Genomic DNA, 27,575 nt, shown 5'->3' on the forward strand with positions numbered 1-27,575 from the left:
GGAGAAATGTTGCTGACATTAATCTTTAATGTTTGCCTTCTGATTGAATACAAGTCACTTCTCTAACTGATGTACAAAAACTAACATGTGCAACAAACAGACTTTGATAAGAGTAAAAACAAAAGGAGTCTGGTGCTGTGTTGCAAAAGCTCCTGTTTGACACTGAGCCCAGACCTGCGGTACTGTCTCTGTCTCCCCTGCACAGTGAGCACAGCTCACAAAAACACTTCCAGGACTCCAAGAATAGCAGAAATCATTAGTTTGTTCTTTATTCTACCAACATCAGGCTCCTGTCAGTGCCCACTGAAGTGAAAAGTCAGCTTTGTGAGCAGGATATTAATTACAGTTGTAATTAGGTTAAGGACGTGTAGGGTGCACCAGCATGGTGATATAATGTTCCACTCCAGTTTAGTGATGGAGGCCGAGAACGTCAGACTGTCAGGTCAGGAAACTCTACTGGGAGTCGCTGGTACACGTCACCCCGTAGCTCGGACACTGTCCAAGACAAATAACCCCAACCCTAACCCCAAACAACACATTCCACTTTCTGATTTATTTCCTCTACACAAGACAAGCACATCCTCTTACCCTACCTGTCACCTAACACCGCCCTCTACTCCCATTCTGATGTGAGCTAAAACCTTCCAGTGCACACCACACTCTATGCATTGTCATGATGCCATTTTCCATGTGGTTTTGTTTCTCATCGTTCCCAAAGATCAAACAATTGATGAGACGGAGTGTTTGGAACGTTTGGAACATTTGGAACGTTTGCCACTGGTTCCACTGTTTCATTCTTTTGCTATATTAAGAAGTCTTTAGCATTTATTCAAAAAACTAAAACAAAAAAAAAACAAGTGACATTTCAGTATTAAGACTTTGGTTTTTAACAATACCTTTATGATGCATTGAAATGTTCAAAAACTCTGTCTTCCATTAACAGCTCATGAAACCAAAGTTACATGTGAGATCATGCTTTCTGTAGCCTTTCAGATTCGGAGTGGTTTTGTATTGATGCCACTCTGTTAGCAGCTCTGTCTCTGTCAGCTCCGATTCTCCATCTTATTTCTGCGTCTCTTACTGTAAAAAAACTGTTTACAATCAGAATGGAGCTTTGGCTGGCTTGTGCCATGGTCCTTCCAGAACAAACCCAAGTCTTGAACTTTCACTTGTATTCTGTCTTTCGGTGATGACACGCTGCTGGGTGAGGTTCCCCTCTTGTGTTTTCACCTGCTTTTTGTTGTTTTTGATTTGAGTGTACCTGAGAATCCTGCACCGATCACAATGTTCTTGTAGGTGGGATGACGGTCCAACACAAAGTGGCTGTCTGGTGTCACCTGCAAACCGACCAACACTACAACGTCAATGTTCACTGTCAAATCAGATTCAAGAAAACTGAGAAAACATTGTCCATCACACACACACACACACACACACACACACACACACACACACACACACACACACACACACACACACACACACACACACACACACACACACACACACACACACACACACACACACACACACACACACACACACACACACACACACACACAGATATAAATAGTAACACGGGAAATTAAGTTCATCCTTATAAGATCCTCCATATTCCATCAGAAATAAACACATGTTGTGGCTGCTGATTTTCCAGCTGCTTCAGAAACAAGCGACAGAAACATATGACCTCCTGAGTAACGGCTCTGCTCGCAAGGTATTTAAAGCATGCTGAACTCAAAATATGGCTTAAAAAATAAGACATGTGAGATTTAAATGAGCAAATTATAGTTAATCCAGCTAATACTTTTTTTTTTACAGAAGTCAGTTTTAAAGGAAAAACAAGTTTGTTTCTTATATTAGAAAAAAACAATCCCTCTTCTTTTTAAGATGTGTAGTTTTGGGTGGGAACACAGAATAGGAGGAATGCTGTGCTTCTCCAAAGGTCTTGAGCAGGAGATCCACTCTGACCACAAGAAGTCCATCTGAAATGTGGATTCAAATCAATGTGAAGCTTTATGCAGCTTTCAGTACCAAACTATGCTCATGTTCAACAATCATAATGTAAAAGTGACATACTGGAGGTAACGAAGTACTTTCATGAAAAAAGGATGGTAAAACTAGCAATTGTGATACAGAGAGGACAGTAAATAATGGTTGGGTGTGTTTCCTTTAAATATGTATTCTGGTGGCATGAAGGTGAGTGAGACGGTAAAGAATGTAGAAAAGTTTACCGTGTACAGGCAGCTCTCCACCACAGCCGGCTCAGGCACCAGGCCGGGCAGACATCGAGAGATGTAGCGCTGCAGGATAGCGATGTCAGAGCGGTCGCTCTGCTGGTCCCTCTGGTCTGGGTCAGCCTTCTTACCTGTATGTAAGCACACCTGCACACATCATATGATGTTACTACTGCGAGAACCAAAAGCTCGGAACGTTGCATTATAGAGAATAACAGAAGTGTAAAACATGTTTTTATTTAAACAAGCTCTTAATCACATGTTTCAAACTCAAGTGTGGCCCGCCATGTTATTTTATGTGGCCCGCGAGGGCTTAAATATCTGATTGGCTTAAAATAATTACCGTATTGCTGTCAATAGACGCGCAGAGCACGCCTTGGGAAGCACGTCTATTGGGAACAAAACGGTAATTACATATGCCTTTGTTGACACGGAAGTAGTTCTGCACTTGTGCATATCCAGAATAAGATGTTCCCCGCGCCGAATCGTGTTCCACCCGACGGCGGACTACCCCACGTGAGAAACCACACACGGCCGTGAGCGGCAAACACACCCACCGGGCGCAGTGCGTTGAGGCACTGACACAGGGGCCCAAGGAGGTGCGCCACGCGGCAGGTTCGGAGAGGGATGGGGCGACTGCTCCCTCCAAGGTCAGGGCAAAGTGGTGTTAAGAATAAAAAAACGCTTTCATTGACTGTTGTTTTGCAAATCATTTTATCAAGTAGTGAGGTTTGTTTTTTCAGGCTTGCCACATCTTTGTAAAACTGCATTGACCATAAACTACATTTCCCACAATGCATGTCGATTCTATTATTTTTATAATACTAAAGATGTATATTTGTAGTTTTGCTACATTCTGGCACATTTCCAATTTGTATATGATTGTTCATTAGTGTGTGTTGTCCCAATCAAATGAAGAAATAAATATTAAATTACCCGTGAAGATGTGTATTGTAAAAACCTCAATGCAATTTTTTACCTACAATGGTTAAAGGGGAAGATGAAGACATTTGGTTGCAGATTTACTGTCAAAACAATTTTTAAGACGTTCTTTTCCAAGAGGTCTTTGAACGCACCACAGTGCTCCTAGCGCATGGTGGTCCGGTGCAACTTACTTGTGCTCACTGCAAACTCCATTGCAGGATTCAGGATTACATTATTTGCCATTATATTATTTTCAAGACCATGAAAAGCTGACGTCTGTCACCCTCCTCAACCCCCAGACGCTTCGGGAATAGCAGCCGCTTTTTTATGCAGCTGCAGCAGGAGAGATGTGAACTTGGATTTTTTTTCATTAATAAAGGTATTTATTTTGGCTACACATGTATCTATCTGTGATGCAAAGGCTTTTTATACTGCATTTCTGCATGGTAACATGGGTTTTGTAGCCATAAAAAGTTATTGGGGGGTGGATTGACTCAGGCCAGCACTAGTGAAGGCCTAGGTCTGAAATGCACGGCCCGCCAATGCAACTAGCAAATACATTTTTTGTATATATGCAAGTGCATATGTAATATTGGTAATATGAATAAATAATAAAGTCAGAGTTATTTAAAATTAAAGAGTAGTTACATTTATTTTACATTATATTTGTGTACTTTTAGGTACATTTATACTGTCTTACAGTTACATTTGGCCATTTGAGGGGAACCATTATGCTGATGTGGCCCTTGGTGGAAATGAGTTTTTGACACCCCTGCTCTAAATCATTATGGCAGAGAGGTGATTCAGCCCCTGATGTGAATCAGGTGTGCCGCCTCACCTCTCTGCCCATAAAGGAGGAGCCGTCCAGACACACGGGTGACAGGCGGAGGAGACTCAAGGTATGTCCGAATTGTCCCTCCTAACTCCTTATTTATCGACTTTACCTTTATTGATGACGGTGGTTAATTCCAATTCTTTTGTGTTATCTGAACGCAAAGTTAGAGCGAGTTGGCCTGTGATTGCCTGAAAGTAGAGAAATGCGCGGATCAGGTGAGCGTGCAGTGTCTGCATGCGCTGTGTGTGTCTCTGTCCGTTTGGAGAACTGAGGAGCGCCCGGTTCTGTTTAATAAAATAGTGTCGTGCAGGACGCCACAATAGCAAAACACAGTGACTTGGAGAAGTAACTTTAATGTGATTGCTGGTTTTGAAATAGTAACGCGTTAGATTATTCGTTACTGAAAAAAGTGGTCATATGAGAGTTCTTGTGTTCGTCTGTCAATACGAGGACCATCGATTCATTGGTTCATCTGTGGGTAAGCAGATGGCTCGTGAGCCCAATCTGCGCAGCGTGGTCAGGGACTTGTGGCAGATGATGTAGACCTGTTAGTGCAGTTCTTACTGATCTGCCTGCGATGCTCTGCTGCAGCTGTTCTGTGAGCTTCACAGGATTTGGCGCCGTTTTGAATCACAAGATGCCACAAGACATTGTGATCTGTCGCATGCTGTGCTCTCCCAAGAGCTCGGCTCAATGTTGAAGGCCTTCAGTGAAGCTTTAAGGTTCTTTAAAATGATTCTTTTGGCCTCCTCTGGAGTGTTTACCATGTTGTAGCTCACCATACATCAGTTTCTTTGGGAGCCGATGGTCTGACATGCAAATGATGTGGCCAGCCCAGCACAGCTGTGACTGAATTAGGATTGTGTGTATACTGAGTAGGCTGGCACTTCAGTGTCTGGGATTCTGTCTTGCCACCTGATGCCAAGGAGTTTTCTGAGGCTGGTGGTGTGGAAGTTATTCAGCTTCCTGGCATGGCGTTGAGACACAGTACTAAAAGCCATGTTTCCACCGCACAAAAAGTGCAGGGAAGGAATAGAGCGGTTCGGGCCTTTACGACAAAGGAGATCCCGACTGAAATTTGGGTCGCGTTTCCACCGCAGAGGGGAGGGTTAAAATCTAAAATGCAGAGTTCCACATATATGCAACGTTGCAACAGTAATCTCAGGCGGGGCGACAGATTTGGACCTTATGAATCCTCTGTTGTTTACATACTTTGCTTTGCACTAGCTGTTGAGTTATTTTATTTCGATTTTTTTTTTTGCAGCCACAGAGTTGCAGCTGCAAGTTCCGTGTTGGTTCCGAGAGAGCAAATGTCGCTGCCGGTGTCGCACCGCTGGATGTGATGGCTGCAACTTCTGCATGGAGGCAGAGATCGCGGATGCGATGCCAGGACAGACACCGTGGCTCCGGCGTCCCGGCGCACCGGCAGCTTCCAGCGTCGGGGAACCGGAGCACGCGGCGGTTCACGCAATGGAGCACCGGCCAGCAATGCGACGTGTGGACTCGGTAGTGCATCGATTATGGCCGTAGCGAGTCCCATTCTCCGTCCTGCCTCGTGTCTGCTCTTTCTGGATCAACATGAAAGTTGCGCAGCAAAAAACTAAACAAGAAAAACAACCAGTGCAAAGCTGAATATGTTAACAGCAGAGGATTCATACAGCTGACATATTAAAATATTGAGGGCGTGTAGTAACTCTCTGACCAATCAGCAAACGACTCCTCAAAACCGGACCCATTCCATGGTCCTGAGTACCCCGATGGATGGGGTAGCGGAAAAGCGTCCACCTTTGGAGCGGTATTTTCCGGAAAATCCCAAATTCTTGTGGTGGAAACCCGAACCGTACCGGACCATACCAGTCCAATCCCGCACTTTTTGTGCTGTGGAAACACGCCTTAAGTAACACGTTACCGGCATCACTTCCCAGGACACACCCAGAACACGCCCAGGTCAACAGCTGTTTGAGCTGCTGCCCTCTCACATGCTCACAGACTCAGGGACAGTTTTTAGAATTTGGAGAGTTTTAGAATTTGGCAAGAGCACTAATCAACAGAGACTGTGTCACTTTACTACTACTGAATCACTTTATTTATGTATTTTTTTTAAAACTAAAAAGCAGTGTAATGTGATTCAGCCAATCGCTGCAGTGCATGCATTAACCTCTGAACTTACAACTTCCTGTTATTTGGAGCACATTTTTCCTGGTGACTGTGCAACTGACTAATTGTAATGAAACATGGAAAAGAATGTGACGAAATCACTGATGCCTTCGCTCTAAACCACAACAACCGACGTATCGTTTTATTGACATCTCATGGTGAGTGCATGATTATTGCCTATTTGGTGTTTGAGATCTGAATTCTGACTCCTGGTTATCTCTATGCAGTGTTTATTAATATGTCATTAGATCCATTGAACCAAATATTTTTCTTTCGGTGGAGGTTTTGGTGACTGGCAGCATGAGTTTAGTGTCTTTGTGTGTGAAGCCTAAATGAAAACCTGCTGTGTGTTTTGGTTACTGCTGCTGTTGAGGCTCCATTAGTGACATACTTGTGTTAAAGTTTCCTTTTAGTTAGTGTTTAAGTGGCAGGCTTGTAACCCTTTCATCTTTTTCACTTTGGCTAAATATCTTGTTTATTATGTCTTATAATATTGTTATTATTGTTTAGATCGAGCTCCTCCATAGCACCAGCAAAAAAAAAAGAAATCTGACTGTTCATGCTACATTTCCAGGTTCACGTCAGTGCGCATTCCATAACACCGTCAACCTATGTTTTAATCCGCACCTGTGGGTGGGGACCTGTTGACCAGACCCCATAGACACGGGTCCAGTAGTGAACTGGTGGTTGGTCCAGTAGGGATCCGGTGGCAGCCCGGTGGTGGTCCATTAGTAGCCCAATGGTGGTCCAGTTGTGACCCGGTGGTTGGTCCAGTAATTACCTGGTGGTGGTCCTGTAGTGGCCCGGTGGTGGTCCAGGAGTGACCCAGTGGTGGTCGAGTAGGGACCTGGTGGCAGCCCTGTGGTGATCCATTAGTGGCTCAGTGGTGGTCCAGTTGTGACCCGGTGGTTGGCCCCGTAGGGACCTGGTGGTGGTCCAGTAGTGGCCCGGTGGTTGGTCCTGTAGCGGCCTGGTGGTGGTCCAGAAGTGGCCCGGTGGTGGTCCAATAGTGACCCAGTCTTTGGTCCAGTGGTGGCCCGATGTTGGCCCGGTGGTTGGTCCAATGGTGGCCTGGTTGTGGCCCACGGGCCTCATGTGTCACACTATCGTTCTGAAGCTACATTATACTATTATACTACAGACTCCAAAACAACAAGCACAGCACAGAACTGGAGAGATTAAAGAGGAGTGCTGTTTTTACTTTTATTCCTCTGGATGTATTTTTCTGTAAAATGACACAGGATGGATTTTGCTTCTCTACTCCATGATGGTATTTCCTTTCAACGCTTTGCTAAATGGTCAGATCACACAGTGGCTCTAGTGTCTCAGGATGAGTAATATGAATTGCCATTGCCATCTGTCCTCCTCTCTTCCCTGCATGTGTTCAACTGATCCCCTGCTGGAGCACCAAGTAGCCAAAAATAAAGATGTGCCGTCAGAGGACACATAGCTGATAACCTGATATTAGCAGAATGAATCACTTCTTATAGCAGGTTCATGTTTGTGCAGTAGCTAAGGAAGTTAAAGGAAGGAGCAAATAAGGGGAAATAATCAATTAAACACTTCCATTTGATATGCCAGCTTTTTCACAAGATGATACAAAATTGTTAATGTGAAAAATAGAACCATACTGTCCTTAATAAAGTGAAGGTTACTGCTTGTTTTCAGAATTAATACTGAGAAACCGAACCATTAACATTATCACTGACAACATTTGTTATGGTGTGGGTCTGACATCCTGCTCCTGACGTCTGCACTTGAGAAGGAAATATGCTGTCATGAAGGTGGAGCCTGTTTTAGCTCTGCGGATATTTCACAAAGCCAGTGCGTACATGTTAATTACAAGTATGTGTCCTGGACCAGCTGCAGTTCAAGGAGACTGTCGTCATTCTGCCCAAGGATCCTCTCAGGCCCTATAACGTCTCCGTCCTCTGCAGAGGACTTTAATCACACTTCACATGCTCTCAGGCCTGAACTATATGTGAGCAGGGTGAAAAATATATCTAATGTATTATCTACTATTTGGATTTGTAATAATATGAGCCGAGTTGGATGTTTAGGACAAAAATATTATTGTGCATTGCTCCGGGTGTGGTATAGTGATTGGCAGCGTGTCACAATAATATCAAGATCCCTGGTTTGAGAGTGAGAAAATACTTGGATCAATTCTTTGCTATATTTCTAACCCTTCATTATAGAGGGTTTCTCAGAGAGGAAGTTCCTTCACTTCATCCACTTGTAGTGACTCTACAGGAAGATGAGTGTTGTTTTTATTTTGTCCAGGGTTATAATGTTGATTGTAGTTTCCATTGATTTGGTGGAGGCCCTAAAGCAGGGGTCTCAAATAAAATGTAAAAACCGTGTATGAAGACAATTTCTGCTCCTTCTTTCAGCTGCAGTACAGATGCAGAAGAGCATCTGTGTGGATGAAACAGGGGAGTTTCAGTTTAAAAAACTGTGTGATGGAAGTCTGACTTGAGTTTCTCGGTGATATGTAAATTGTTGTTCTTATCCAATGTATCACCTCAATACTAATGTGTAGCCTCCAGCTAATGCTAACATGTAGCCACCAGATAATGCTAACCTGTAGCCACTAGCTAATACTAACATGTAGCCAACATATAATGCTCACCTGTAGCCGCCAGATAATGCTAACCTGTAACCACCATATAATGCTAACCTGTAGCCACCAGCTAATACTAACCTGTAACCACCAGCTAATACTAACCTGTAGCCGCAAGATAATACTAACCTGTAGCCGCCAGCTAATACTAACCTGTAGCCGCCAGCTAATACTAACCTGTAACCGCCAGATAATACTAACCTGTAACCACCAGCTAATACTAACCTGTAGCCGCCAGCTAATACTAACCTATAGCCAGCAGATAATGCTAACCTGTAGCCACCAGCTAATACTAACATGTAGCCTCCAGCTAATGCTAACCTGTAGCCAAAATATAATGCTAACCTGTAGCCACCAGCTAATGCTAACATGTAGCAACCAGCTAATACTAACCTGTAGCCAACATATAATGCTAACCTGTTACAACCAGCTAATACTAACCTGTAGCCAGCATATAATGCTCACCTGTAGCCGCCAGCTAATACTAACCTGTAACCGCCAGATAATACTAACCTGTAACCACCAGCTAATACTAACCTGTAGCCGCCAGCTAATACTAACCTATAGCCAGCAGATAATGCTAACCTGTAGCCACCAGCTAATACTAACATGTAGCCTCCAGCTAATGCTAACCTGTAGCCAAAATATAATGCTAACCTGTAGCCACCAGCTAATGCTAACATGTAGCAACCAGCTAATACTAACCTGTAGCCAACATATAATGCTAACCTGTTACAACCAGCTAATACTAACCTGTAGCCAGCATATAATGCTCACCTGTAGCCGCCAGATAATGCTAACCTGTAACCACCAGCTAATACTAACCTGTAGCCACCAGATAAAGCTAACCTGTAACAACCAGCTAATGCTAACCTGTAGCCAGCAGATAATACTAACATGTAGCCCAGGGGTCCTCAATTATTTCCCCCCCGAGGGCCAAAATCAGACCAGCATGCCAAATCAAGGGCCGAAACTGTTGCAGGTTTTTTGCACGATGTCAGTAAAAGTTGTTTTAATTGCAAATGTTAGCTACTGTTACCATTATTACTATTATTATTGTTGTTATCATCATTATTATTATAGTAGTAGCAGTCAAGGTGTTTGTAGTAATAATTTAAGCCTGGGATTTTCAAAGTTTGTGTTGAGGGTCACATGAAAAAGCACTCTTGAAAAAGTAAGTGTAAAACCAAAAAAGGACTCACAAAACCAACTATCTAATTATTTACCCACTGAGAAAGACAGAAACAGAAATACAGGGAGAGATTTACAGTTTGTTACTTTTTAAATTCCGTAATTGTTGTTTCAGTGCTGCATTTGTTTCTGTTCTCATTTCATCCATTTATTGTTTTTAATTATTTGAAGTATAAAAAGTGCTATATAAATGAACTTATTATTACTACTGTTGTAACTTTTGTTCTAATACACCAGTTAGATGCCAAATAAACAAAAACGAATGACTTCACTCACAAACCAGTGAGAAAGGTGACAGTGATGTGATGATAAAATTCCTCTGTATGTATCAGAAAGTCTGTTTCTGGATTCTGTTTCTTTAAGTCAGTGATCAGAGGTGAAGACCACTCCTCCGCTAAATCCTCCACTCTTCTTGTCGCAGTATTATCAGACGGTTACCAATAACATTTTCCAGCATTCCTGCCACATTCTTAATGTGAAGTAATGCATCTAAATATAGTTCTTAAATGGGCCTGACATTCCTGATGTTTCTGGAACATCTTTTCAGCTGCCAATGAATCTTCCAAGAATATCAAGAATCACCTGTATTGGTGAAGTTTGTAACTGAGCGTGTGGATTAGTTGTGATGTGCATCGATGTGTTCTACAGCGTGACAGCATTCGCTCCCTGCAGCATCCTCCTCTCTGATCAACTCCATGGAATTTCTGAATTGTTCAGTAGCTGTTAGTAGAATAACTGGGGTGTGTGGAGTCATATATATTTATACCCAGTTGCAGACCTGACTTGTTTTACACCCTGGGAGAACACCCGCCTCCACGAGACGCACCTGAGAAGGTGATTCTCATTTCCTCTGGTTCGCAGTGCGCTCTGGGCAGCTGGACACATCTCTCATAGCAAAATCCACAACTAAATATAACAAATTCTCACGATTCGCCACATTCCTGACAGATTAATGATAGAACAATTCGATACACAACGGCAAACAGCAGCCTGCCGCAGCGCACAGCTCCAGTCTGCATGCAGATCAAGCATGGGCTGGTAATATAAAACTAACCTGTTCAGTCCAGTCAGAGTTCAACTGAAGCTTTTCCTGATTGACTGTGTTTTTTCATGCTGCAGCTCTTGTTGTTTCTTTGTTTAATTTTGACTTACTTTGCGGTTCGTGAAATTGAAATCCGTGGACATCCGAGGAGAGCGCGCATTGAGGACCCCTGACGTAGCCAATAGCGAACAGTAAACATGTAGTCACCAGATAATACTAAGCTGTAGTCACCAGATAATACTAAGCTGTAGTCACCAGCTAATACTAAGCTGTAGTCACCAGCTAATACTAAGCTGTAGTCACCAGATAATAACCTGTAGCCACCAGCTAATACTAACCTTTAGCCACCACTAATACTAACCTGTAGCCACCAGCTAATACTCACATGTAGCTACCAGACAACGCTAACCTGTAGCCACCAGCTAATACTAACCTGTAGCCACCAGTTAATGCTAACCTGTAGCCACCAGACAATGCTAACCTGTAGCCACCAGGTAATATTAACGTGTAGCCAACAGCTAACAGTAAACATGTAGTCTCTTGCAAATGCTAAATGCTAAATGTATTACTTCTGCTATATTTACACTATACACAACTATATAAATGAGAATACCTAAATACAAAATATGATTTTATTGTGTAAAGTATGTCAGTCTATTTATTAATTCATTATTATACCAAAATCAATTTAAACTGCAAAAATGTGGCTTCTTGAATCAAATTCTGAGATGAGATTAAAATGGGATTTATTGCGATTGAGTAACTGTCATACCTTCATTAGCCCCGGGTACTCATTGGATGGGAGGCCGTAGATGTGCACATTGGTCTCCTCACTTTCAGGTGCGACGAAGCAGGGAAACCGTTGTTTCACATTGTATGAGCCAGGAACCTTCTCTTTCCAGTAGCACACATTGATCTTCAATACCTGCAGTCACACAATAACCATGGATGAATCTTTCACGGCAGCCCTGACTGTCACATATAAACAATTACTTATATTTTGTACTACAAACATTATCATAAACATGTTTCAGTCCCAAGTACAGACCAGTTTCCCATCACTGCACAAGCATCGACAGCTTGGCTTTGTCGTCCCACCTCTCCAGGAAACTATTACTTGATCCACAGCATTCAGAGTTTCACACACCAGAAAATGCTTCGGTTTTGTCATTTGTCTTGCCTGTTACTAACTTCAGGGCATACATATGAATCGTGTCAGTATTTTCATTTATTATATTGAAGAGGATATGGAAGCTCTTAAATGCAAACCTTGCCGAGATAAAAAGCTTGAATAGATATCTGCAGGTGTATCGAACTTGATATGATTGACACACACATAAAAGCTGATTCACTAACTAGATGCACTATAGCACATTTATCTTCATGAATATAGAATATGCTGTGAATATTCAGATGCAAAATACTGGGTAGAGGCTATGCTAAACACACAATGCAATATGGTGCATCCGAAATTTTTTGCATTGTGGAACTGTTTGGATAGCAGGTGTAGATCCGCTCAGCTTAGTAAACATAAACAGCCGTTAATGTGGTGAGAGACATTTATTCAGCTGGCTAGCCATTTATTTTATTTGCAGACTTTGTCACATTTCATTTTGAGCTTCGAGAGCTCATTGCTCCATCCAATCAGTCTCTAGAAAACACTATAAAAAGAATGTGGATACTTCTTGTGTAAACTGTGTTGACTGTATGAAAAACTCTCATTTGAAAATTTTGTTTGCATGTGATGTCTCTTTATTAGTTATGATTATTTGATCAGAATGTCCGCAAACCGAAAGCATAGTCTATCTGCATGAATGTGAAAATGTATACAGAATCTACAGAGACTGCTAAAACACACTCAGCAGTGAAGTTCCTGCCTTCTGGATTAAGACATAGCTGCCATCACCTAACATCACCTAACAACACCGGACACAGGGTCAGTGGAACAGACTGAACACAGGCAGTATTTTGGTTGCTGAAGCCAGTTTAAGTAGCAGCAGGTCCATATCAGTGCACAGTTTTAGGAAGCGAACCTTCCAGCCGTCATTTGGATGGTCAATTTTCGAAAAGGACGGCTGAAAAAAATAGCGTACAGCTTGCTCAAAGCCGTCTAAAATATGTGTACAGTCAAAACTCGGGTGAGGGGACCAGATAAGAGCGGACAGGTTCACGGAGAGATTTTAACTGTTAGCACCTTAATTAGCGGACACCCTCTCCCGCAGCTCGGTGCTGCTGTGAAGTTTACTTCAGTCAAACATCTGGCCCCATAAATCAAACAAGGTGGTTGTATAGGATATTTAGGAGGGTTTTTTTGATGTTTCACTGTGTTTGACTTTGTTGAGATTGGAGTAATTTCAGTAGTAATAGTTTGATCTTGCAAAATTATAGTTTTATCAAGTCATGGTTTTAGGACAGTCAATTTTTGGAAAAGACAGCCGAAAACTTAGCAGACATGTTGCTTAAAGCCATCTAAACTATGTGTTTAATGTCCGTCACTACTTGTCACCATCTAATTTTGCCTAAATTCACCTTTTTTCGCAAAAATATAACAAATTATTGGCTTGAGTACAAAACTCCAAACTGACTTCCGGTTTAATTTTATGTCCAGTAATGAACAACGTGATTGATCAATTGATACCATGTGGTGCACAGTAAAACCTCTGAAGTAGAGACGCCCTAAAATCGAATCCCCTGAAGACCGGTGTCCTCTCTTCTGAGGGACGGGTCACAAGGACAAATCGTAGGATCAGTTGATGTTGAACGAACCAAACACCAAATATGTTATGGTTATTTAAAAGCACATAACTGAACAGATACAAAGGAGTATACAATATATATACATATATATGTGCATAAGATGTATACAAAATAATGACGTGGGTCCCTCTTCCTCTTCCTCCTGTGAGCCCACCACACACAGAGGCTACCGTAGGGGTCAGGTGCAATGTGGATTGGGTGGCAGTTAACGGCAGGGGCCTCGACGACCCAATCCCTGGACACAGGATCTGACTTTTGGGACATGGAAGTGCTCCAACTGGGGACTCTGTTGTTCTACTGGGGGACTTCAACGCCCACGTGGGCAACGACAGTGAGACTTGGAAGGAACGGCCTCCCTGATCTGAACCCGAGCGGTGTTCTGTTATTGGACTTCTGTGCTAGTCACAGTTTGGCCATAACGAACACCATGTTTGTGCACAGGGGTGTCCATAAGTGCACTTGGCACCAGGACACCCTAATCTGGAGGTCGATGATAGACTTCGTGGTCTTGTCATCTGATCTCCGTCCACGTGTCTTGGACACTCGGGTGAAGAGAGGGGCAGAGCTGTCAACTGATCACCACCCGGTGGTGAGTTCAACTCCCACCTCAGGGAGAGCTTCTCACGGATTCCGGGGGAGGTTGGAGACATTGAGTCCGAGTGGACCATGTTCTCCACCTCCATTGTTGAAGCTGCTACTTGGAGCTGTGGTCGCAGGGTCTCTGGTGCCTGTCGTGGCGGCAACCCCCAAACCCGGTGGTGGAAACCGGATGTACGGGATGCCGTTAAGCTGAAGAAGGAGTCCTATTGGGCGCTGTTGGCTCATAGGACTCCAGAGGCAGTTGACAGGTACCGGCAGGCCAGGCGGGCCGCAGCTCGATCCGTGGTGGAGGCAAAAACTCGGGTCTGGGAGGAGTTCGGGGAGGTCATGGAGGAGGACTATCCGTCGGCCCCGCGGATATTCTGGCAAACCGTCCGGCGCTTCAGGAGGGGGAAGCAGTTTTTCACTAACACTGTTTACAGTGGAGGTGGGGAGCTGTTGACCTCAACTGGAAATGTCGTCGGGCGGTGTAAGGAATACTTCGAGGATCCCCTTTATCCCACCATCATGTCTTCCGTTGAGGAAGCAGAGGCTGGGTTCTCAGAGGTAGACTCGTCCATTGCCCAAGCTGAAGTCACCGAGGTAGTTGCTAAGCATGGCAAGGCACCGGGAGTGGATGAGATCCGCCCTGAGTTCCTTAAGTCTCTGGATGTGCAGGGACTGTCGTGGCGGACATGTCTCTGCAACATCGCGTGGCGGTCGCGGACAGTGCCTCTGGAGTGGTGGTGGTCCCTCTTTTGAAGAAGGGGGATCGGAGGGTGTGTTCCAACTACAGAGGGATCACACTCCTCAGCCTCCCCAGGAAAGTCTATTCCAGGGTACTGGAGAGGAGGATCCAGCCATTAGTCGAACCTCTGATCCAAGAGGAACAATGCTGTTTTCTTTCTGGTTGCGGAACACTGGACCAGCTCTATACTCTCCACCGGGTGCTCAAGGGTTCATGGGAGTTCGCCCAACCAGTCCACATGTGTTTTGTTGATCTGGAGAAGGCGTTCGACCGTGTCCCTCGGGACGTCCTGTGGGGGGTGCTCCGGGAGTATGGAGTCCGGTACCCTTTGCTCTAAACCCGAGGCCATGGTTCTCGTCTGGAAAAAGGTGGCTTGCCCCCTTCAGGTCGGTGGGGAGCCCTTGTCCCAAGTGGAGGAGTTCAAGTATCTCGGGGTCTTGTTCACGAGTGGGGGCAAGATGGAGCGTGAGATCGACAGGCGGATCGGTCCAGCGTCTGCAGTTATGCGGTCACTGTATCGGTCCGTGGTGGTGAAGGAGCTCAGCCAAAAGGCGAGGCTCTCGATTTACCGGTCAATCTTTGTTCCTACCCTCACCTATGGTCATGAGCTTTGGGTCATGACCGAAAGAACAAGATCCCAGATGCAAGCAGCTGAAATGAGTTTCCGCCGTAGGGTGGCTGGGTGCACCCTTAGAGATAGGGTGAGGAGCTCAGACACCAGGGAGGAGCTCGGAGTAGAGCCGCTGCTCCTCCACATCCAGAGGAGCCAGCTGTGGTGGCTCGGGCATTTGTTTTGAATGCCCCCCGGACGCCTCCCTAGGGAGGTGTTCCGGGCATGTCCCTCTGGTAGAGGCCTTGGGGCAGACCTAAGACACGCTGGAGAGACTATGTCTCGCCCTGGCCTTGGAACGCCTTGGGGTCCCACCGGAAGAGCTGGAGGAAGTGTCTGGGACGAGGGAAGTCTGGGCATCCTTGCTTAGACTGCTGCCTCCGCGACCCGGCCCCGGATAAGCGGAAGACGATGGATGGATGGATGGATCGAAGGAAGATTTAATTTACTTCAGGGACGACATACAGTCCACTTTCATCTTCAGTGGACCAGACTGGTAAAATAATGCTATAATAACCTTTAAAATTTATACTTGAAAGTTTTTTTTTGTTGTGGTCACAGTGTATGTAATGAAATTGTCGATATTTTTGCAAGATCAAACAGTTAGTACTGAAAATGATTACAATCTTAACATAAAGTCAATTTTAATGAAACATTCTGGTGCAAAATACAGATAAATGTAAAAAAAAACAACCTGTATGGATATGTTTATACTTTATAAGCACCTTGGTTGGTGGGACCAGCTAAAAGCCTCTTACGGGTCGGTTTAGGCCCACGGGCCTTATGTGCTATGCTGTAAAGGGAAAGTTAAACTTTCGTGTGCGCAGAGTATGTGTGACATCAAAATCGTCATCCGCCCTGTGGGTGAGGCTCCGACCCTCTGCGGTCGATCTCTACGACTGTGCATGCGTCAGAGATCTACTGGATGCTTGTGTGAGGAAAGGAGAGGAGCTTCACAGTGCAGCACCGTGTTGCGAGGAAGCGGCGATTATTCCGATTTCAAAATTAATCTCCTGACACCACCACAACGTCTGAATATTCCAATAATTGATCCAGCCCAAGTATTTTGGCTGTTTTAGTGTCCGTTCAGCTTGAAATTTGCCAGGAAAACTTGTCCAGCAGGTTGTCCGCTCATTAAGGTGTGTTAACAGTTAAATATGTGTCTGTGCACAGTGATGTGTCTGGCCAGTACAGGGTGTCATCAGAGGATTGGATCGAAATTCTCTGACTCATCCCGATGCATTCAAATGCTGGGGCAGAGGGGAGGAATTTGGGCAAATTTTCTTTCCAAGATGCTGAGGAATTACATTTGCAGAATCCACACAGGTGGGGCTAATTCTATGGACACCCAGATGTTTCGAATGGACACCCAAAACATAGATTTCTGCTTAAAACCATGCATCAAGTACACTGTGCATCACAATAAAGCAAAACTTTCAAGTGTAAATTCAAAGGTTATTATAGCAATATTTTACTGGTCCAGTTCACTCAAGATGAAACTCAAGACTGTATGTGGCCTCTGAAGTAAAATTTTATTTTGTATTTATTTTGTATACCTCTTTGTATATATTATATATATGTATATTTATTGTATACATCTGTATATTGGTGCAGTTATGTGCTTTTAAATAAATGTTTCTTACATAACATATTTGATGTTTGGTTCGTTCAATATCATCTGGTCCTACAATTTATCACGTCACAATGCAGTATTTCGTAGTACACAATGCATTAGGATGCACCATTTGAGGTCCCTTTTTTTTTTTCAAGATTTTCGGGCGTTTGTGGGGGTCCATTTATTTATTTGTATTTTATATTTACTTGATTTTATTCTATGATTGTATAGTAATGACCCCCTCTTTCTCCTCCTCTTCATATTTCGGTAGAACAAAACTTAGTCTCACTTATTTCTCTCTTTCACATCAATTTTAATGAATCTCCGAACGTTGTTTGCCCTCTGTTGCAAACCTGTTGGTGACGTTGCTGATACATGATGTCACATAATCCTAGCCGGTTTTGTCGGGGATCTGTAACAAGGTCAAGTACTCTGTACAGTATCCGACCCGATGCTGGTATCGGTATCAGTGCTTCCCTATAAAGAATCGGCAACCCCTGTTAACGGAAAAATATTTGTAGGTGGCCAGTGGCCTCATTTATCATCAGTGTGCAGAAAAGGTTCTAAATTCTGTCTCACAAGTTAGATTTAGAATGAGTGTAAGTACAAAAACAATCTATATTCATCAAATATGCGTACGTGGGTCACATGCACTTTAGTAAGTCATCAGTGTTGCTAAATCCAACTTGCTGTAGGTCACCGTGCTCGTGTACTTTCAGGATAATTTGCCTTGAAAAACGACTCTGATTGACCACATATGGCAACAACTGGCCTCTTTATAGATTTTTTTTTTTCTCACCTTTCTTCATCAGGGCAAACAGGACGAAAATAAGGAACTTTTCTGAAATTGAACTACTTGAGGTACAAACCAGAAACTATTGTTTGGTTCATTGAATGTTGGGAGAAAAAACCAAAGAAAAAAGGCTGCATTGGACAAAGTAACCACCACAGGTAATTCTGTCACTACAGTGACCATCTGAAATGTTTAACAAGCAGCTTTTTCTTTTCTGAAGGAGCCTTTCCATTATCATGAGTGGGACTTCACAATACTAACAGCTAATTTCAAGATCAGTTGCACCTTCACAGTTTATATTGAGAAATTTAAACAATATACACTGAAACAAAAATATAAACGGAACACTTTTGTTTTTGCTCCCATTTTTCATGAGACCTAGGACATTTGAAAGTCCTATTTCTCGATCGCTGTTAAAGCCCCTTCATACTTCCTTTTTGAACCCTTAAGAACAAGAAGAAAATTCGGCAGTGACGTCAACCAGCTGCCGAACAAAAAGCTTTTTTAGCAGGATTGATCATACTCCAATAAGAAGCTGCCGAACTTGCAGGCCACGCCTCCTCACAGCAGCCACACGTCTGTGAAGCGGCGTTTTAATTTTCCAACTGCACAGTTTATTTCTCGCCTCCAGTGCTTTCAGAAATGCATTTCTCTGAATTGTTTCAGTAATAAAAGAGAGTTTTTGTCCGAGCGAGATGTTGGTCCAGTATTAACTACAGGAACTGACAGCTTTTCGTGATGCGTTCAGGTGCATCATGTAAGTCCTCACTCCGACATTTTAACGAGCTGCGGCGCTCGTACAGTGGCGATTTTACAAGCTAAATATGATAAAAATATGACTGATAGTAATTAGCGAACTGGAACACGCATGCGCAGCACACGGCAGTACAGAAGTTTCGGCAGTGCAGCACCTACACAGTTCGGCCAGGACGGTTGGCACAGCAACAAATTTGTTCGGCTCTAGGGAGCTGGCCGATGGAAATGACGTCATTTTGTTCGCCAGGACCCCACACTGCCGAACTTTCTTCTTGTTCTTATGGAGGATGAATTGGCCTTCAGGGAGCACTTCTCCTTTGCCGAGATGATCCCTCCACCTCACAGATGGCAGATCAAGATGCTGATCAGGCACAGGTGTGATTTAGGCTGGCCTCAATAAAAGGACACAATTATGTCTCTTGTTTCAAGTTGATGTGAAAGAGAAGGTGTTTTTTGACATCTCTTTGCTGTGTAAATTGTTTGCACCCAAACCTGTTGTTTTGAAGTGAATCTACTTGTTAATCTCTAGACATTACCTCAGATTGTATTAAAAAGAAAATGTTGCATATTCACTCTTGTGCAAAACTAAATAAACCCATGGTTAGAAAAATGGGTAATAATTTATAATTCTTTATATTACAAACCAACACGTATTGCACCTTGGAAAAGAAATGGCCTTTAATAAAAGATATTTGCAGCAGGGCCACAGAGAGTTTAAGTACCTCCAGGGGCAGGTGTAGACCAGTGTGTTCCAGTAGTTGGTTGGCCCAGGGTCCAGCGGTGATCACTATACTTCTGGCTGTATAAACGCCTGCAGAGGTTGTCACTGTGACCACAGGGCCTGGCTTGATGTCTGTCACCCTCTCCTGGTCTCTTATGACTCCACCTAACTTCTGAAACTGGCCCTGGAAATACAGATTAACAGAAAATTAAACTTCCTTCAGCTCGACGGGTTACAACTTGTTCTGTGTGAAACAAAGAAATGTGGTGGAGATTGACCAAGAGCAGAACAGGCCCCAGAAGGTCAACCATGCTTCCCTATTGTGAAGGTTCAACACTAATTCAATGTTACAATGGTTTGCAATGTGAAACAATTTATGTTTATTGTGAATAAAGGTAATATGATGCTTTCAAATAGACTTTAAAAGTACTTCAGTTGCTCTCAAACTAGGTCAACCAAACAGAAGGTCATTGCCTGATGAATAATGTTATCCCCGCAGTCCTACAGGAAGAGGTAATGTTTTGGTCCTTTGTTCCACTAAACCATTGAACGACCCATAAAGCTCTTCCTAAACTCATTTGCATTCATCACCACAAAATTACAAAGTCCCAGATCAACCATTCTCACTCCTCAAACCAAAGTAAAGCATGTTCCAAGTGATAATCAGCACATCTCAAGTCAAACTCAGAGACAACCACACACACACACACACACACACACACACACACACACCCACACACCAATTCTCACAATATTAGAGTAATCAGTTACACACCGGTACGTCTTCAGATTGTAGGAGGAAGCTGGAGATCCAGATAAGGTACTTTTATACATATCTCACACTCCACTTTGATGCATTTAGTTCTTTTAGGTTTGCATCACTTTCAGGAGTGACACATTTCAACTCTCTTCAAAAGTTCTAAGATAAATGTAGGTCAGGACTCAGTACTGTCAGTCTAAAAACAGCCATTCTTTCCTAGGATATGTTTTGTGATGTTGGATGCATATTGTAGACTGTAGCTGATTTTCCACTGCAGCCCTGCACGATAAAGACAACAAATATATCAATATATATTTGAAGATGTACCTGGTTGAGATGTGTTGTTTGTTTGTGAAAACATTTTTAGAAATTGCAAAATGGAACTACAACATGAGGAATTTAAAAGGTCATGTTCAAGGCAGCCCCTGAAAAAACACTTGAGATTTGGATATTCCTTTAAAACATTCCCATCCTCGCAGATGTTCTGAGTTGTACATTATATTTGGCACCAGATGTTACTTTTCACTCAGTACTACTAATAGAAAAATAAGATATTTTATACTGGTCAATCTGATTCTGTAAGCACACGTAACATTACTTTGAAATAAAATGAACTATCTACCAGGTTCACCCACTCATCTTTACTTTGTTTGGTTTCTCATTTAAATTTTCTCTTGTTTGTGATGCAGTTAGACAACATGATTTGTAATGACATAAAAAAAAATGGGATTCAGTGAGAAACTGTCACTATTGTGGAAACCTCTAGAGTTAAACAAAAGTAAAAAGTTGTACTCTAACATCATTGAGAGCACCAGAAGAAGAGCGATCATGAGAGAAGCTTTAGTTTCCACAGTGAGAGCTCACGGTGTGAGTACCTGGACAGCCTTCAGAGCTCGATCTGCATACAAAACTCCAGCATTAACATCTACCAGGGCGCCGTATCCCTCAGACAGGAGAACGTTGGGGATATGCTGGCTGAAGTTGTTGCGTGTCAGGATCACAATGGGAACCTTGTTCCTCTGCAGGGTGTTCTTAATGAGCTGGAAGCTCGGTCCCTTCTCTGGTGCTGTAACCAGGAGCCCTGTTTGCCTGAAGGAGAAGGAGAGCAGAGTTCATACACACATCTCCTGCATGACGTAGTGTTGACACAATTAAATATAGAAGCTTTTCAATCATAACTGCTTGTATAACTTGTTCATATCTTTTGCAAAAGTGGTTTATATTCTAGACCTGGTTTTCAGTGTGGTTGCTCTCAGCCTGACATCAGTTAGAGTTTGAAACAAATCATGTCAAAATGAGATCGGGGGAGGGAAAGAAATGTACTGGATATATTTCTTGGTATAAAGGTTGCATGCTACGAAGCCTTACTCCATGTTTCAAATTTAGAGTATCTGAATAGAGAAAACTTGTTGATACATATTAATCACAGGACATTTATATTAATATTCTAGAATGTGGAAAACATTGTGAAGTCTAACAAAGATTAACATCCATCACATTATCATCACACAACCCTGGACTGGTTTAAATCTTACCTCTCTCATCACACTCAGTTAATTCAGTAAACATCTTTCAGATCCCAGCCATCTCCCCTCTCCTCTGGTGTCTGCCAGGGCTCTGTCCAAAGCCCCATCCTCATCATTATCTTATCTCCTCCTTCTTGGTTATATTTCCATAAATACAATATTCAATTTCCCTGCTATACGAATGTCACCCAACTCTACCTTTCCACTCATCTTAAACTATATACTTTTAAACAAGTGTATTCATGCTAAAAATGTTGGCTTACTTCTAATCCTTGAATGTTTCAATGCTGCTGCTATGTTTATTTAGCTTGCTTTTTAACTGTATTTTTACATGTTCATCTGGTGTCCTGAAAGGTGTTGATAAATAAAATGTATTATTCATTATTTCAACTGATAGCTCCAAAGGCACTGTGTCACTGTAACATGTAAATGCTGCCAGCTGAAATGCGTGACACTCTGATTAAACAAAACCAACTCCAGACTGGTTCAGTTAAAGTTTGAATGCTAAGAGGGTTAGGGTTAGAGAAAATGCCTCTCTGAGAATGAGGCTCAATTGATTGAGTGTTGTCTTTTGATCCAAAGGTTGGAGCTTTGATCCCCCATCTCACCCAGTCCACGTGTCAAGCTGGACTTGGACCTCAGCTGGCCATTTACAAGTTTTATTTATGGGATTTATGATAAGATCATTTCCATGCTGTACTGTCCATTGGGTCTTTCAATCATTTTTAAAATTTCTTTTGGTGCTTCTCTTTTCGCAACAGCTTTGACGATGTGACATCTCCCATATTTTGTTGTTGCTAAATTCAGATATATTTGCTGTAAAGCCCCAATATGTTGTATACCTTCTTCCACCAATATGTCATGAACTGGGGACTACTATTCATACGTATATAAATATGCAGTGTATATGCAGTACATCATTCAGTCCTACCTATAAGCTAGTTTTTTCACAACTCATTGAATTTCCACCTTCTGACATTGCTGGACTAGTCTAGGCTGGCTGCCTCCATTATCAGCAATATTTTAATTAACTCGACAAAAACAGCAATAGTGGATCAAATTAAAAAAGCAAAGCTCCAGTGAGCGATAAATACTCATAAATAGCGTACATTATCCAAACAGCTGACAGTGATACAACGGCTCTACGCTGAGGTGATGGAGTCTCAGAGTGGCAGGTTGTGAAACAGGTTTTGATCCCGTAATCTGCCTGATAGATGGCTGACTCACTCTGCGCCAGCAGTGTTTTCTAAAGGATGCCCCGACATCTGTCAGCAGCCATAAGGCACAGACAGCTCCAGCTTAAGGCGTCGGCCATTTGTCAGAGAATTTTATGACTCTGTCTCCCTGTGCACTTGTGTGTTTACGACTGTGTGACGGTGGAAGGAAAAGCTACACCAGGGTATGTGGGCTCATAAATATGATACTTTATCTGGCTCAACTGGACAAAACGAGCGATCAGTGACACTGATTCAGCTGGCAGATGTACACACATGTTGTCATCTATGTAAAAAAAGTTTTTAAAATAATGGTGGAGGGTTGACTTTAGATCAGAGGTAAGTGAGCATTGCCTTCCTCTCTCTCACATTTCTCTTCATGATGCAGATATCTTTCCCAGCACAAGGGCACAGGTGGCTTTTGAATGCAGACCAATCAGTCATGAGATGTTGTGCTGCGCTGTGCCTCTTGGGAACACAACGTGGGTGTGATATGACTATCTGTCATCCTGAGATGTGAATAGTTCATCAGTGTTGCTGTGGGATAGAACACATTTCATGGCACTGTCATGTCTCACACACACACACACACACACACACACACACACACACACACACACACACACACACACACACACACACACACACACACACACACACACACACACACACAAACACCCTCCCTTGCTCTGCTCTGCTGAAATCAAAAGTTGAAAGATGAAAAGGTCCCAGTTGCACGTTGAAAGGCCTGCGAGCTGTCGGCGGGTGATTCAGTGATGCTTGAGGTAATGAGAAAGTCATGCATGCATGGCTCCTGTAGATTGAGTTGCTGCTCTTGTGCACACATAGCACTTTGAATATCAAATCTCTGTACTGTGGTGAAGCTGTTGCTATGTTCCGTTTTCATAGGTTTTCTCTGTGTTTGTACTGACTGCTTACCTGTACAGTCTGACTCCCGCCTCCTTCTCTAGCTGAGCCCACAGCTCGTAGCACTCGCTCATCATGTGAGTGTAGAAATCCTCCTCATAGGCCTTTCGGATGATGCGCGTCTGGCCATGGGAGCTTCCTCGTGAGTGGGGCAGGACAAACTGAAGGAGACGATGATATCAATCAGTCTTAATTCTCAGAACACTATTCATTTACACATGGCACATGCTGCTTTACATGTTTAAAACAAGCTCCTGTCATCCCCATGTTACGGTGGCCTGGAAGTGGAAAACACTACAAACTTCAGAAAACACTTCCCAATAGAGTTAAGAGACAATATACTTTGTCTACAGGTACTAAAGCCTGGTCGAGGCTATATTGAAGCTTTGATAGTTCATGCTTCATTATCTGTTTCTGGGTCACAGGGGTGGCAGTCTGAGCACTGTCACCCAGATCACATTGCACCGATTAAGAACCTTCCTGCAGGTGGTGAGCCCATGGTAAGGTGACGCCTGGCATGGGACATGAACCCATTACTTTGAGATTGTGAGTCTCATGCGCTACCAACTGAGCTAGCCATGGGCATGCTTCATTATTGGAGGCTTCAATGACACACAGTGCTTGAGGACATCTAGTGGTCAATAAAATTAAGTGCAATGGAGACATGCTGTTGACGGGTTCATAGATTGTTTTGGATTTGATTTAATATGCCGTTCCTGTTTAACTACACAAAATGATTGTATGGTTTGTTGTGGATACAATAATAAGGAGTCACTGACAGCAATCCAATCTATGACGACCCTGTCTTCAGCAGGTACTACAGGTTCCTGTTGTGTTGTGGTGAATTGGGAAGTGTTTTTAGAATTTTGAAGCGTTTTTTTAAATTGGGAAGTGTTCTTTTTCTATTGGGAAGTGTTTTTTGAATTGGGAAGTGTTTTCTGGATTTGGAAGTGTTTTCTGACGTTTGTAGTATTTTGCACTTCCAGGCCACTGTTCCATGTAATAAAGGGGAACGATAACAGCCATAACCCTAACACATTGATTTAGAAGTATCAGCCCCAAACGCAACAAGAAGGCCCATCCTGACCCAGGGAGGGAGTCAAATCACAAGTGGTGGCATGGCTCGGTTGATAGAGCGGTCGTCTCTCAATCAGAAGGTTGCAGGTTGATGATGTGTCCTTGGGCAAGACACTGAACCCCAAAATGCCTGTGTGAATGCATTATGAAAGTGAGTGGTTGGTGGTGGTTGGAGGGGCCGATGGCACAAAATGGGGACCTCGCTTCTGTTAGTCTGCCCCAGGGCAGCTGCGGCTACATATGTAGTTTACCACAGTCAAGTATGCAATGTAAAGCATCTTTGAGTGTCCCGAAAAGTGGTACTTTAAACCTATGCATTGTTCTTATTACAATGGGACATGTTCTCCACCTGGCCAGGGGAATAGGAGCCAGCACCCCTCCAGCCAGCCAGAACCAGCCACTAATTAAATTTATTTCAGGAATGTCACATTTCTATACACACACCCACACACATACATATCCAAAAATATATACACCATTTGATGATATTAAATAATTAAATTATAGCTTATGAAAATATATATATACTGTGGTGCACCTTGAGAGAGGTTCTCTCATTCAGAGTGGAAGGGGTGTGTCGGTGACGTGTGGGGTGTGTGGTTGGTGATGCGGTAGGTGTTAAAGGAGGAAGTGCGGTGATGTCACGGGTGAAATGTTTGACAGGTCTACTGTCCGGCTGTGTCAAGCAATAAAGAATACAACTCGACAACTCTGTCCGTCTCCTCTTTCATGGCTTCCACATTGGTGAATCTGATATTTTAACATGTCTATCAAGAACGCACAAGCCGGCGGGGCCGCAAAGTTTGCCGCTACCATCAAATGACCTGAGTTTTGGCAACATGACCCGGAGCCGTGGTTTCAGCATGTCGAAGCCCAGTTCCAGCTCTAGCTACTACCATGTCGTAGCGGCGTTGGATTCATCCACCACCCGCCGAGTGATGGGGCTGCTGCGAGACCTGCCGGCGCAAAGCAAATTCACCGCTCTCAAGAATCAGCTCCTCCGTCTGTTCCAGCTGTCCGACGCGGAACTAGCGGAGTGCCTGCTGTCACTCAACAGTTTGGGGGACAGTAAACCCTCGGAGCTGATGGAAAATATGCTGGCGCTGCTGGGATCAGGTGACTCCTCATTCCTCTTCACCCAGGAAAGGAAGCTGATCAGATTCTGCTCACAGCACACCCGTACGGAGTACATGCCGTGTGGCCAGCGGAGCCCCAACACCAGCCACAGGAGAACGCACTGGTGGCCATCGCAACGGCGAGAGACCGGCGCAAAGAGGACAGCCAGCTGTGTCTTACTCCTGCACGTTGGGGAGGGGGGATGTTATCTCTCGCCTATATCTTGGCCAAGGGAGATGTGTACCAGTGGCTGCTGGCTGAGTTTCATGAACTGACAGTCCCTACCTTCTCAGCCTCCATTGTTAAACACGGTGTGGAACATTATATCTCCACGACTAGCCTGCTGGTTTTTGCACGTCCTCGCTGGCTGGATGCTGCTAAGCTGGCGATTGCCAAAGAGGAGTTTGGCACTATGGAACGGCTTGAGAATGTGCGGCGCTCTGACAGCCCGTGGGCTTCACCTTTGCATATGGTCCCTAAAACAGATGGTAGTTGGAGGCCTTGTGGGGACTTTCGGCGCCTCAACAATATCACAACGCATGACCGGTATCCAATCCCACACATCCAAGAAGAAGAAGTAATCTTGTCAAATCCTTCCCCTTCTCCAATATTTAATAGTTATATTTTAGAATTATGTTTCTGTATTGAGAATAGTTAGTAGTATACATGTAAATATAACAGTAAGAATGTTATCTAATATAGAAGACTATATATACACGTACATTATACAGACATATACTGTACACATTTACATACACACATTCACATATATAAACACAAAATTTCAAGTTTGCATTAATATACATTCATTCACACAGTGAATCCCCTTCCCAATTTGCCTGTTCACACCCAAACCCAACATAAAAATATACCTACGTACATATACCCTTGCATAACCCTTTTTTTTTTAATAACTTTTTTTATTGGAAGTAGTTTCACAGGCTACTCCAAAAATACAGTGTAATGCAGGGAAAAAAAACACTTCCTTTTGTTTTTTTAACCCTTCTTCCCTCCCTCCCAACCTCGTTTACCACCCACAGGAGAGCACTTATCAGTGCACAATGGTCAAGGACATATCAATGATACAAAGTACATTTAAGTAATAAATGAAAACAAACCAACAACATCAACAGGGGGGGGGGGGGCGCTCAGTCATTAGCATCAGACAGAGGTGTCAGAGAGTCTATATAATTTAGGAGAGGTCTCCAAGTGTTTTCAAATGACTTTAATGATCCATTAAGGGAAAATCATAGTTTCTCCAGTCTAAATGACAATACAAGCTCTTTATCCCACCTCTGGTGGGACGGGGGTTGAGGGTGTTTCCAGTTCAGCAGAATGAGTCGCCTGGCCAGCAGGGTGGTGAAGGC

The 27,575-nt window shown here is 43.4% G+C and overlaps 1 protein-coding gene across 2 annotated transcripts in view; it reads right to left on the minus strand.

The window, feature by feature from the left end:
• pipox (pipecolic acid oxidase) overlaps nt 1-27,575 on the minus strand; it is a 38,897-nt gene that overhangs the window by 3,321 nt on the left and 8,001 nt on the right. Inside the window, exons 2-7 of one of the 2 annotated variants that reach the window (XR_013935231.1) lie at nt 24,028-24,176; nt 21,224-21,437; nt 19,590-19,772; nt 11,782-11,934; nt 2,235-2,368; nt 1,262-1,337 (exon numbers count right to left, since the gene is read on the minus strand). Coding sequence is in view for 1 of the 2 variants with exons in the window: in XM_080460214.1 (XP_080316340.1) it covers nt 1,262-1,337; nt 2,235-2,384; nt 11,782-11,934; nt 19,590-19,772; nt 21,224-21,437; nt 24,028-24,176 (925 nt within the window). In the remaining variant the exon portion in view is untranslated. Of the gene's footprint in view, nt 1-1,261; nt 1,338-2,234; nt 2,385-11,781; nt 11,935-19,589; nt 19,773-21,223; nt 21,438-24,027; nt 24,177-27,575 lie in introns of both variants that reach the window. The other variant, XM_080460214.1, reaches the window with a different exon arrangement.

This window comes from Lipophrys pholis (genome assembly GCF_963383615.2).
Source record: "Lipophrys pholis genome assembly, chromosome: 3".
Classification (NCBI taxonomy): domain Eukaryota; kingdom Metazoa; phylum Chordata; class Actinopteri; order Blenniiformes; family Blenniidae; genus Lipophrys; species Lipophrys pholis.